Source organism: Neolamprologus brichardi, chromosome 7, assembly GCF_056152115.1.
Source record: "Neolamprologus brichardi isolate AB-2024 chromosome 7, ASM5615211v1, whole genome shotgun sequence".
Taxonomy (NCBI): domain Eukaryota; kingdom Metazoa; phylum Chordata; class Actinopteri; order Cichliformes; family Cichlidae; genus Neolamprologus; species Neolamprologus brichardi.
In genome coordinates, this window is record NC_142110.1 from 28,429,271 (window position 1) to 28,442,214 (window position 12,944).

Genomic DNA, 12,944 nt, shown 5'->3' on the forward strand with positions numbered 1-12,944 from the left:
CTGGAACAAACACCAAATTGTCACAGCTGGAAGCCTAAATCAAACCAGTCCTCCATCTGAGCGTGAAGAGTCTGAACTTTACACCTGCTCAGCTAAAAAGAACCACTGCTGTCCTTTTTTGAAACAAACTTTATCAATAACTTCTTTTAAACAGACCGGTTCCAAAAACATCCGACAGAACTTGGATACATCCTGGACTCAGCTCTTGCTCCTCCTGCGTTTCCTCTCCTTCTCTGGCAGCATTTCCCTCAACCTTTTACGGTAGTTTGTTGCGCTCGGCGGCGCCTCCCTCGCTGTCGTTATGGAAATGTCGTCTGTGTGGTCAGGAACAGGAAGTCCCTGCAGCGTGAGCGTCTGAGTGTGGAAGAGCGGCGAGGAGGCGAGCAGCGCCCTGACGGCCTCCTGAAGCAGCCGGTTCTTCCTTGGCTCGCAGGGGTCGGCGGCGCTTTCTGTTCACGGAGAAAATGCAAAAGTTCAGAAACCTTTTTACTGAGGTCATCAGCCAACTGTGATTTTAAATAAAGATATTAAACTGGCACTTCCTTTTTCCTCTCCTGTCAGGGTTTTCACCTTCACCTACCACTTTAGTTATCACTGCGATCCAAATTATTATTTTAATTTCTAACTGGTAGAATTTTTAAAATGAAAAAAATCTAAAAATTCTCTCCATGAAAATGCAAAGAGCGACTTCACAGTCTGTGGAGAGCACGCCAAAGCAACATGCAGTGATATAGACCTAACCACAGCAAAATACTGGCCAATCAAAAGCCCACAAATCACACAACACCTTGGACATTATGAGACTAACTCTCAGTTTTCCTTGTCCACATGTTACCAGAGAAAGAGTTTCTGCGTTGTGTTTTTAAAATGCTGGGCTGATCCTGAGACGTGTCTCTGGTGTCAGAGCTGGTCTGTGCCTGGTGTTGGGAAGAGGCAGATACTGGAAATTCATCTAATCTCGCTGCTGTGTGAGATTAGATAAAATAATCTGACACCTTTTCCTGATTCGCTCTGCTGCCTCTCTCTGAGCTTCGTCCTCAGGGCTGACACCTCCGTCTGCAGCATTTCGACCAGGCGTTCGCTCTCCTCCACGTCTCTGCACGTTTTCTGTTCACAAACAGAAGGATGCAGAGTGAATCAAAGAGGAAGTGAGGTGGCATGAAGTTTGGGTGCTCTGACAATTTTGCTCACCTGCAGCTCCGCCTGCAGCGAGTCGTTCATCTTATTCACTTCGTTCACCTCCTTTAGCAGCCCGCTGGAGCAGAAGAACTTTGACCTGAAACAAAGAGATCTCAGTTATGCCAGAAGAAACACGGACACGGTGTAAATGTGCCAGCGTGGGCGGGGCATACCCGTGTTTCTTCATCGTGAGGCTGTAACCAGCTGCAGAGCACGGTGCCGACACCTTCCAGTAAGAAAGCTGCTCGAGGAGGCCAAGGTTGGTGATGAGCACGGGGACGTTCATGAAGTGCCTCCACAGGAGAAGAAGAAACACAAACCATAAGGAAAAGACACGAGTCAGTTAAACGTGGAAACACCAAGCTGTCCACCCACCTCCACCTACCTGTTTTCATTCAATGTTCCTCTAACTGACCTGATTGCTTCACCCAAAGCTGAGATGTTTCAGACCTCTGTGACTGACCTTAAAGCCTCACCAGTGTCCCTGAATGCCTCCCAGTTGTTTTTATTCACTTTAAAAGCCAACTGGAGCATTTTAATAATTATACAACATTTTACCATCACTTCATTCACACTTAGTTTCTTCTGATATTTAAGTTGCCAGCACCTGCTGAGTAAAATTTGTTTTTTTCTTTTCTAAGAAAACTAAGAAACATTCATCCAACACAAACAGGTGGCAGTGACCTGGTTGATTAGCTTTAACAGTAAAAATCATCTTTAAGAGGTTTCATGCGGGAATTTCAGGCAGACAGAGGTTTGGCAGTCTCAGATTCTGATGGTGTTCCTCAGGGCATCGTTCTGGAGCCCCGGGGTAGATTATTTAAATTTAATAACTTTAAAAAAAAACAAAAAAAAGCCCACCTTTGCTAACTCTGTGGACTGATTTCAAATGTCACCAAAGGAGCAACCTCCCACAACACAAACTCCACATTTGGGTAAAATCTATGAGCTGATGTGCCTTTGTAGAGGATTAAGAGACAACGCTAGAGAGCAAGCTGATATAAAGATATTCAGGTATACTCAGAGCGCCACCTGCTGCGAGAGATGAAGGCCGAGTACTCCATCCTGTGCGTGGAGCCTGGAGGTGTCGTCTTGGTGGGAGTCAGCAGCACAAAGATCATGTGAGGGTTGGAGAGAGCGCTCTTCAGGTTCTCGTGCACCAGCTTCTCTCTGAAGGTCATCTGCTGCTCCGAGTTCCTGCGCTGCCGGTACCAGCCGATCACGCTCTGCTACACAAGCCGAACACGTCAATCACATGATCGCATCATGCCAAAACCTTCTCCCCATCCCACTCACCTGCTTGTTCTCTGCCAGCAGCTTGTGTAGCTCCTCCGCGTTCACCTGTCCATCACTGCTGTACAGACTGACACACAGACACACCTTTACATAAGAACACAGCACACACACGATGACATGATTACGTCATGATGCATCACTCACGTGTTCAGTCTGTGGCAGGCGATGTGCTTCTGGACGTCTGTCAGAGAAAACAGACATTCCTAAACGTGTACCAGTAACTGTAGTACACGTGTAACTGTACAGTTCATTGAGATGCACTTACTGTATGTTTCCTCGATGTGGATGTGATCGGCCTGAGAGTCGCTGATGGTGACCTGCTCGTCAAACCTGCTCTCTCCGAGGATCAACCCCTCCTGATGGATGAATAAAACCAGATATAAAAACCCTACATCCATAAGCATTTGTTTACTGTTTAATCATTTCAGCTACAACATTTTTACATAAATATTAAAATATATGCCAAATTTACCAACAGACCTACCTGAATACTTGAATGTATTTGATTATGTTTCACGCTAATGTTTTCTTGTCAGGAGCCATTTTCATTAAACTTTACATTTTTTAAATGGAGTCTGGTGTATTCTGAAACACGGTGGTGGACGAGAACTGAGCACCAATTTTTCAATTAAATTATGTCTTCAGTAAGATTCAGTAGTTGGATTAAATATATGCCGAATTTACCAACGGATCTGTTTAAAAGTGCACGAATACACGAGAATAATCAGTGTTACATTAAAACCTAAAATCTGTGAATGGAGTGTGGTGTGCACCGACGGGAATAGTTGAAAAGGAGCAGTAACATCTCGGGTTTCATGCAAAACTCAACTCGCGTAATCGTTCCGTGTTGGATCATGGATGTACCGAATTTACCTACAGACCTGTCTGAATATTAAAATGTATTTTAATGTGTCTTACACTGTTTGACTTCTTACCAGGACCTGGTTTTCCTTTAAATTATTAGATTTTTGAATGGAGTCTGGTTTGTTTGGAACCTGAGCGCGGTTAGCTAGTTTAAAAGTTGAAGAAACACCACAGGGGGAGTTCTGACTTCACTTAGACGACAAAATGTTCTTCGCTGCATCAAACGACACGCTGAAATCCGAATAATTAAACTAATAAATACGAATTTATCAACTTTAAAGCCTGATACTAACACCTGGCGCGTCTGTTCTATTTGCTAGCTTCCCTCCTTAACAATAATACTACACAATCACCCACAAAGGCTCAATAAGAATTCATCAGTTTTAATGACGAGTAAAAGAGCTCCTCACCACATCGGAGTCACTGTTAACGTGCTGAAACATGAGGGAAGCTAAAACGATCCCGGGCAAGCGGACAGTGGGCTCCGCCATGATGCCGTTTCATCACAAACACAGACGCGTAACATACGTGCAGTCATACGCTGCGTATTTTTTCGTACGCAGCAGACTCCGCTGGAGGAGGAGCGGGCTGGTTAGCGAGCTAACCATAAAACCAGCGGGCTGAAGGTTCAGTTTCTACGGACAGCAGAACGATAGAGACCCGCTCGCCTCTCCTCGCTCCCAGGCACACTTCCACTGAAACAGGGCCTTCTGTGGGGGTCCTGTCCCGGTAACCCGGGTTAGTTCAGTTTAGATAGTCGGACTAACGGGTCTAACTTCCTTTATCCGAACAATAGCTCTAGTAATTCACTCCTGTAACGGTACTTTGGATTTGAAACGTACAAATACTCGATTACAGGTAAGAGTTACACTTCCAGAGTCACCGCAGGCTGTTTAATAATCATAGTTTTGAATGTTTGTTGTTGTTATTGTTGTTTTAACAGCTAAACTGATTGTTCTGCTAAAGTTTTAAAACTACTTCATTTACTGCTGTGACTGTTTTATACTCAATATATGAACCTGTAGTTAACAACTGATTTCATTCTGAGTTCAAAATGGTCATTTTCTCATTATAAATTTTTATCTCAATTAAAATTTGTTGTTTTTATATTACATTAAATTACAAGTTTAAAGGGTTATTTGTGTTTTTAAAGGGCTGTAAACATATTATTATGTATTAATTATGCATTAGTTAAATATGTGAACTTGTTTTTTAAACAGCCTGTGATATAATGAAATGCCTTATTTTTCTTTCTCACGCAATAGCCAAAACTCTTCACCTTCCTCTCATTTAAAAGCAGACAAATATGAAATTCACATTTTTAACCTATATTCAATCAAATATTTGATGTTTTGTTGGTAAAAAAACCCCCAAACAAACACAAACCTAAAACATTTCTATTATTATAACTTCAATTCAGCAACAGCTGTAATATGAATTAAAATATTTGTTCTGGAAAGTCAAAGAATGAAAGTATATTGGGGAGAAGGACGGCATGCTGACTGTGGTGGAGGTGATGGGGAGCAGGTCAAAGTGTTTTTGGTTCGTCCTCAAGGGAACATGATGGTAACGCCTCCTTTAACCTCCTGTTTGCAGATGATGAGGTGACGTGCAAGCTGTCAGCAATGGAGGACCTGTGGACCGTGGCCGTGGCTGTTTTCCAGCTATGGATGTTCGTAGTCGTGTTCTTCATCACGCTGCCCGCCATGTTCGGCCTCTCTCTGGGTGTCACCAGCGTCTACATCCAGATCCTGGTTAAACTCCTTGAGGTAAGCTGTCCTCAGAGGAATTCGTGTCTATGCTCAACATGTGTGTAAAGTTGTGCAATGAGCAGCAGCGGCAGAGTGGGGTCAGAGGTCATCTGTCCTAATAACATTGCAGTGGGCCACGATACGAATCCAGAGAGGACGCCAGGAGCAGCCCAGCGTACCCGCACCGCTGCCCAATGGTGAGTCTGCTCGCATCACAGCAGCAAACATTCAGTCAGTCAGTTAATCAATAAATAATGACTAATGATCAGACGTAGAAATACATCATCAGAGAAGTTTGATTATTCACATTTATGTAAAAACTACCAGACAGCAAAAGCTGTCAGATAAAGACTCATCATCCTCAATAACAAATATAATAAAAACAGGAAAAATATTTTAAACAGGGAATAAAAAACATCAAAATAAAATTATGTATATGTCATGTATATATGTTTTATAATAACATTTTTATATAATTCTATAAATCTAATTTTAAAAAGACACTTTAAATAAAGAAACTATAATATATATGTATATATACATAATATATATACATATATTTATAATAAATGAGGTACAAAGCTGTTGGATATTGTCATAATCCGTGTCATAATAAAAAATCAGAAATAATAATGTTTTTACAATAAATAATTTCTAATAACAGAATAATATTTGTAAACACTAAAATTAGATTTTTAAGGCTTTAAAGAGTGAATCGCTATGTTAAACATTTTAATGATCACATTTGGTCATATTGAAACTGTATTTATTAAATAAACCAATAATCCCGTTGATCTCATCACTGATCAAACTTTTGTTCCGTTCTGATGTGGCGCACAAGACTTTAAAAGCAGGAAGAGATTCCTCTGTGCTGCTGCTTGGAGTTTCAGCTCCTGTTCCTGTTGGGATGTTTGGCTGCAAGCACAGCTCACGTGACGCTGTGCGCCGAGGGTGGGGGCTTCCTATTGGTCAGCTGCAGCATCTGATGTTGGGCTGTAGGTCAGGGAGAGAAGCACATGGCTCGTCTCAGGATGATGATGCAACAGCTGCTTACATAACGCTGGTCAAACAGAAGCCTGAGAAACTCAGACACACACACTAACACAATAACACACACTTTAACACACACTAACACACACATTAATAACAAACACAGTTACTGCTGCTTTGCTGCTGTGTGTCAGAGGTTTAACCCTTAACAGCCTGTAGGCCTCACAGATTTACTGCAAACTTTTTCTGAGGCACAAGATCAGAAAAAAAAATAGAAATAAATACAAGAACCTTTCACACAGAGTCAAACGTCTTTAAGGACAGGAAAGTGACCAAAGTTTCAAAAAAAGGGTCATTCAGGTCCCTCTGGGTTAATTCAAGGACAAAGACATGGAAACAGGAAGACACACAAACATGAAAACAACAAAAAAAATATAAGACTCTAAACAACTACAGAGAGACACAAAACCACCACACAGAGAACAAAATGACCCCCAAAACACTTGAAAACACATAGCGACACAGAAACAATCACACTGGTTCTCAAAAAGTTGATGTTTTCAGTAGGAGAAATGTTTCATCATCATCCAAGTGACTTCTTCAGTCTCAGCTGACTGCAGGTTTCCCCAATCTTATAAACAGTAAATTTGCCTGAAACCAGCCCACTGACGAACAATGTGAGGTCAGTTTCATGATCATTGTTATGACCATGAGTAGCATTTACAGAGAGGCTGCAATGGTTAAGATTAAGGAACTGACCTCACAGCCCATCTTTCACCAGTGGTGCTAGTTTCAGTTAGTATGCACATGTACTGTTTATAAGATTGGGGAAACCTGCAGTCAGGTTCTGTTTAAAGGTTGGAAACCTGGAGTCTGCTGAGACTGATTAAATCACTTGGATGATGATGAAATGTTTCTCCCACTGAAGAATCCAGATAAACAGAATCAACGATTGAGATTTGCTCACCTGGATGATTGATCATGCATCAAGACAGTCACACAGGCTTTTAAAAGAAAATCACAGAGACATGAGGAGTGTGATAAAACATATGAAAATACATGATATATGCTCCAATAAAGACAGTGAGACTAAACGCGATGCTGTTCTTTGTCCCTTCCTCTCTCATCTCCACTGTGTCTTTGTTAAACTCTGGTCCTGCTGAACTCTTTCTGAAACTCTCTGATGACTCAGGGATCATCGAGCGAGCGGAGGGCTCGATGGAGGAGGAGATGGAGCAGTTGCGGCGTTCTCGGTCTCTGGAAGGCGGTGAGTTTGCTCTGAGTGACGCCTTGTATTTCTGCAAGAAGGGCCTGGAGAGCATCGTGGACGACCAGGTGACCCAGCGCTTCTCCTCTGAGGAGCTGGCCTCCTGGAACCTCCTGACCCGCACCAACCAGAACTTCCGCTACATCAGCCTCCGCCTCACCATCTTCTGGGGCATCGGCGTGTTTGTGCGCTACTGTGTCCTCTTCCCTCTCAGGTCAGTGTGTCACAGCTCGACCTCTCACCTACCCGGGGAGGCACTGATTTCAGCATCCTTGGCCTTTGCAACAGGAACAGCAGCTCTCACAGCGGTGAAGCAATTCAGCCAGAGGCACGTTTCAGTGCTCTCAGGTCACTCCAGTGCTCTTCTGCTTTTAACTAATAAACATATCTCCAAATCATCATCACCGCAGTGCAGTCTGTACATGTGCAGTTTGTATGGTTACACCCATCATTCAGAAACCAGGTGACAGAGCTACTATCTCTCTGAGGCCTTCTCAGTGAATAAAAGTGAGACAGCTCTGATCAGGGGGATTTTCACCTTCTCCTCCTCATGTCTCTGCAGGATTACTCTGGCCATCATCGGCCTCTCGTGGCTTGTGATCGGAACGACTCTAGTTGGATTTCTGCCTGAGAACAGGTATGGCGCTTCCACGGTTCACAGCTTTGGTGACTGCCTCGGCGAGGCACAGACTGAGCATGTGCATCTGTTTCAGTGTGAAGTACTGGCTGAGCGAAGTTGTCCACCTGACCTGCTACAGGATCTGTGCCCGGGCGCTGTCGGCCACCATCCGCTACCACAACAAGTCAGTCCACTTCATTGCTTCCTGTCAAGCGCTTCCTGTCGAGCACTTCCTGTCGAGCACTTCCTGTCGATCTGAACACGTGTTTCTTTCTGCAGAGAGAATCGACCTCAGAAAGGAGGGATCTGCGTGGCTAATCACACCACGCCCATCGATGTAGTGATCCTGGCCAATGACGGCTGCTATGCCATGGTAAGTGTCGTGCGTGCGTGGGTGTGTGTTTATGTGTGTTTGTCGGTGTGCCTTTGTGTGTTTGTACATGTGTGTGTTCTGTTGTCTTGATGCTATGTTGTCCTCAGGTGGGGCAGATTCATGGAGGTCTGATGGGGGTCATCCAGAGGTCGATGGTGAGGTCGTGCCCTCATGTTTGGTTTGAGAGGTCGGAGATGAAAGACCGCCACGCGGTGACCAGCAGGTGAGGCTGACTGTAAACGATTTCACCTGCCAGACAGAGTCAGATGTTTTTATTTCTGCTCCAAACCATGATGGTGGAGATGCTCTGACATCACTGACAGCTGGGTGCGGCTCGTATGATCACACATTTTTAGCATTGTGACCTTTAATTTGTTCCGTTGGCTCAGGAGGTAGTTCAGCGTGGCTCTGCCTGTCAGAGCCGGTGGATCAGGAGCCTGTGTGTATGTTTGTGCGTGTGTTTCATCCTCTGCCGAGCTGCTGATGATCAACTGTTGATGTTTACCTTGCTGTCTCCTCGGCAAGCTGTGGCCGTGTGGCGTAATGCTTTGATGAGTCAGCTGAATTGGTCCAGGGTCACTTCCTGTGAACTAAATGCTCACCACAGCCTCGAGCTCGAGGGTCACACTCAGGCTTCGTGACCACATTACAGTCAAACAGCGAGAGAATGGGAACATCTGTAATTACAGCTGTTTAGTGTTGATGCAGACGTGTTTGATGACTCACTGACGTGTGCTTCCTCTCTGCAGGCTCAGAGCTCACGTAGCAGCAAAGACCAAACTTCCCATCCTTATATTTCCTGAAGGTCAGCGTCACATGATGGTGGTGGTGATGATGATGGTGGTGGTGGTGGTGGTAATGATAATCTTGATTTGATGGCGGGATAATGTCTGTCTGTGTCTCTGTAACAGGAACTTGTATCAACAACACGTCGGTCATGATGTTTAAGAAGGGCAGCTTTGAGATCGGAGGAACGATCCATCCCGTCGCCATCAAGGTAGCAAAGCTGCACGATGATCAATTAGTCCAGAGAATGTTTTACCTGAGCCAATCGGCTTTGAGAACCTGACTCACCTTCACTCCCTTTGTGTCTCAGTACGACCCTCGCTTGGGTGATGCTTTCTGGAACAGCAGCAAGTACAACATGGTCAGCTATCTGCTGCGTACCATGACCAGTTGGGCCATTGTCGTCAATGTGTGGTACCTCCCACCCATGACCATACAGGTACGCCTCGGAGGTCAACGTCTCTAGAAACACCCCAGGGAGGGATCTGAAGTACGAGTGGGGAAATTAAACTATATTTTTGGCCTTTAACTTTTCACACACATACTGATTAATCCATCAGGGGTTACCTGTCACATGACCTCACAGGAAACACCAGGTAGAAAAGATCAGCTGATCGACGTTCTGCTTGTGACCAACAAACTTCCCACCAACATTTACATCACCAAATGTCTGAGCATAAAACATTTGACACTAATATAGGAAACATTAACTGTTAACTGATGAGAAACGCACACACACACACACACACACACACAATAATACTGAAAGGCCTCAAATAGAAACACAATAAAGACACAAAGTGCAAAGCGCATAGAAATTGTACTGTTTAGAAACCTATGCACAAGAGTTGCAAACAACAAAGTTATATACAACCATTTACCTAAAAATGCAGCCAGTGCCTCAGGCGTTTTTTCTATAACCCTCACAATAAGATGCCACACAAATGACTTGTGCCACTCCAAAAAATAGTTTCTGTCCACTATAAGACGAGGAGCACATCACATTTTTCCACCAATAGGAAAAGGTTTTTTTTCTTGTTTGGTTTGTTTTTCAGCAGCAAATTATAATGAGCACTATTCTTAGGAAGTGTCTGTTGACCCCAGAGGGTTAACCCAGTGAATTATTTTGTGTTTCATCCAGAGTTAGTCTGGACTTCCTGAAGGCCTGACGTCTGAAGGTTTGAGCGCTTTCCTTTGATTTTCAGGGATCTGCCCATGCTGTAATTCCCACTCTCACCTGATTGGGGCAGCATCTGCTTCACTGTGTCAGGAAGGTGACACTGTAACACCTGAGCATCATCAGCATCGCTCTCCAGCGTCTCTTTTGATGGAGGGTGATGATGGTGATGACAGCTCTGCAGATGAAGACGAGGAGTTAAATGCTGTGCTGCTCGCCATTTGGGCTTTTAAAAGCAGTGTTACCGAAGCATAAACACGTTCACACACAGATGGTGAGAGTCATGTGATCACAGCTAACATGACCGCGATGTGTTTTCAGGATGGAGAGGATGCAGTCCAGTTTGCCAACAGAGTGAAATCTGCCGTTGCTTGTCGGGGAGGACTGCTTGACCTGGCATGGTGAGTACTCAGATTACTCAGTACAGTTACTCAACTACATCACACTTGAAGTTTGTATCTACATTAGAACAGTTTAAAGATAGAAAACACTTTTTTAAATGATGAAATAGCAACTTTGTTCTGATTCAAACACTGAACGTTAGATTTAGTTTGTTTGTCCCGGTTTGTAGGTGTCAGTCGTGGCGACGTCTGCTTTCACATACAGCGAGCTGAAGGATTTCACCTCAGCAGCAGGGACTGTTTTCTCCCAGCCGAGCGAGCTCACAGAGAAAAGGGCTCATTTAAAGTGACGTGTCAGCACGACTCAATAAAACTAACAAGCAAATGATTACGCACTGTAAATAATAAATTAATGAGTAGTTTTTTGTGTTTGAGTCCCGAAGTTATGACTATATGATATTTATAATCCATAAAGTTGCAAAACAAAATTTTTAAGCATCAATTCTGTGTCGAAAACCATTTTTTACTGTTTTTCAATCTATTTTGAAGTTCCTGTTAATCGTGTGGGAAAAAAACTTAAACTGCAGGATTGAGATTCTCAGTGAAAACTTCCTTCCTGATTTTTTTTTTTCTCCATTTCAGGGACGGAAGCCTAAAGCGAGGGAAGGTGAAGGGCGCGTATAAGGAAGAGCAGCAGAAGATGTACAGCAGGGTCATCGTCAGGCAGAACAACATCAGTGCCACACACACCCGCAGAGACGATCAATCATAAACAATCAGTCACAGCAAAACTCGGTCGTCTGATTTTAGACTTTACAGGACAGACCTGAATGCCACATCAGACTGTGGGTGCAGGACAGCATCTCCACCAGCAGGAGGCAGCATGAGACAGCACAATCATCCATCCAGCTGCTCATCTCCTCCCCTTCATCATCATCATCATCATCGGCTGCCAGGACTGAACTCTTCATCACACAGATGAGGATGATTTATCACGTCATCATTGCTGTGTCTGATTTTAACTTTTGTACAAACATCTGAGCCAAACTGACACTTTTGCTCACTGTTTATTTCTCACATGGACGAAGAAATATTTCATCTGTGTGTCTACACACAACACACCATAAACCTCACACACACACACACACACACACACACACACACACACACACAGACAGAGATAGATAATCCACATTTTTCAAATCCCTTCTGCAGTAACAGGAAAAATAATAAAAGAATCTGAGAAACGTCTAAAACAGAGATCGACATAGTAAAGAAAGTAAACATTATTACAATATTACAACCTATATATATATATTTAATAGTCTGTAAAATGAAAAGAAAGAAAAAGGCAGAGGGAAAACTAAACAAACATCAAACTTTTTTATGATTATTTTTATATTTGCCCACATCAGAGATGATGTAATGCAGGGTTCCCAACCTTTGGGATGAGGTCCTCACTGAGGTGAGAGGTCAGTCTACCTTTTCTTTCTTTATTAAAATAATCAGAATATTTGGGATCCATGTAATTATTTTATTATTTGGAATAATACAAAAATGTTTTTAATTACAAACATAAATGACAAGACGTACTGCGAAATGGACTCGAGTTTGAAGTATTCAGGTTACTTTACGTTACTCCAGTATTTCCACATGTGTTAATATTTTGTCACCTGTTAGCGGAGGTGAAATGAGTCACGTGAGGCCGCGTCTGTACTTCAGAGCCGACTTGAGAGGGAGGCGGCGGGCGGGCGGTGTGTTTACTGTGACGGCGCTTTAATAAAGAAAGCAGAGACTGTGAAATAACATGGAGCTATTCTTCCACACACGGCCGGCTTACATTTCACAGCCTCTGTGCTCGCGCCGAGGCCGCCGCCACCGCCTGGAATAACAATCCCACAGCTGGAATAGCCTGAACAGAAATGTTTGTTCTCCCCTAACAAGATTGTGAATTATTAATAGGATCTAAAGCCGATCCCATAACCCGATTGTTGAGGTGGGATTGTTGGCGAGCGCTGCTCCACCACCATTTACTGTGATGTATGTGTCTGCACATCTTTAGATCCAATTTAATGTGATTCAGATAGATTTCAGAGGGACATCATAAAAGGCATCGCGCTGACCCCGGCTGCTCGCTAACGCCCCCACGTACACCCCGTCCCAATATGTTGATTCAATTTGCTCAGTTTTACGTTTACCCCGACTGATCCATACAAATGCAATGCAGGTACGCTGAGTAAATATGAATACATTTCCAAATTGAATCCAAGAGAGTGTATCGGGCGGCGGACATCATTTTAA

At 43.6% G+C, this 12,944-nt stretch overlaps 2 protein-coding genes across 3 annotated transcripts; one reads left to right on the top strand and one right to left on the bottom strand.

Moving 5' to 3' along the window:
• Positions 1-109: 109 nt before the first annotated feature.
• Positions 110-4,085, bottom strand: abraxas1 (abraxas 1, BRCA1 A complex subunit). Of its 2 annotated transcripts, none has more exons than XM_035913772.2 (9): positions 3,750-4,085; positions 2,741-2,831; positions 2,620-2,656; positions 2,476-2,542; positions 2,212-2,405; positions 1,353-1,472; positions 1,192-1,276; positions 996-1,107; positions 110-449 (listed from the first exon to the last, which is right to left on the bottom strand). In XM_035913772.2, exons 1-9 carry the CDS (start codon positions 3,828-3,830, stop codon positions 199-201), a joined length of 1,038 nt encoding a protein of 345 aa, XP_035769665.1. In that variant the 5' UTR covers positions 3,831-4,085; the 3' UTR covers positions 110-198. The 2 variants fall into 2 exon arrangements, with proteins under 2 accessions (XP_035769665.1, XP_006782233.1); XM_006782170.3 differs by having other exon boundaries at positions 2,212-2,408.
• On the top strand, positions 3,882-12,156 carry gpat3 (glycerol-3-phosphate acyltransferase 3). The gene is made up of 13 exons (XM_006782172.3): positions 3,882-4,197; positions 4,936-5,108; positions 5,221-5,287; positions 7,273-7,561; positions 7,910-7,984; positions 8,061-8,150; positions 8,246-8,339; positions 8,447-8,562; positions 9,089-9,144; positions 9,251-9,336; positions 9,436-9,564; positions 10,624-10,703; positions 11,286-12,156. Exons 2-13 carry the CDS (start codon positions 4,965-4,967, stop codon positions 11,413-11,415), a joined length of 1,356 nt encoding a protein of 451 aa, XP_006782235.2. The 5' UTR covers positions 3,882-4,197; positions 4,936-4,964; the 3' UTR covers positions 11,416-12,156.
• Positions 12,157-12,944: the final 788 nt, after the last annotated feature.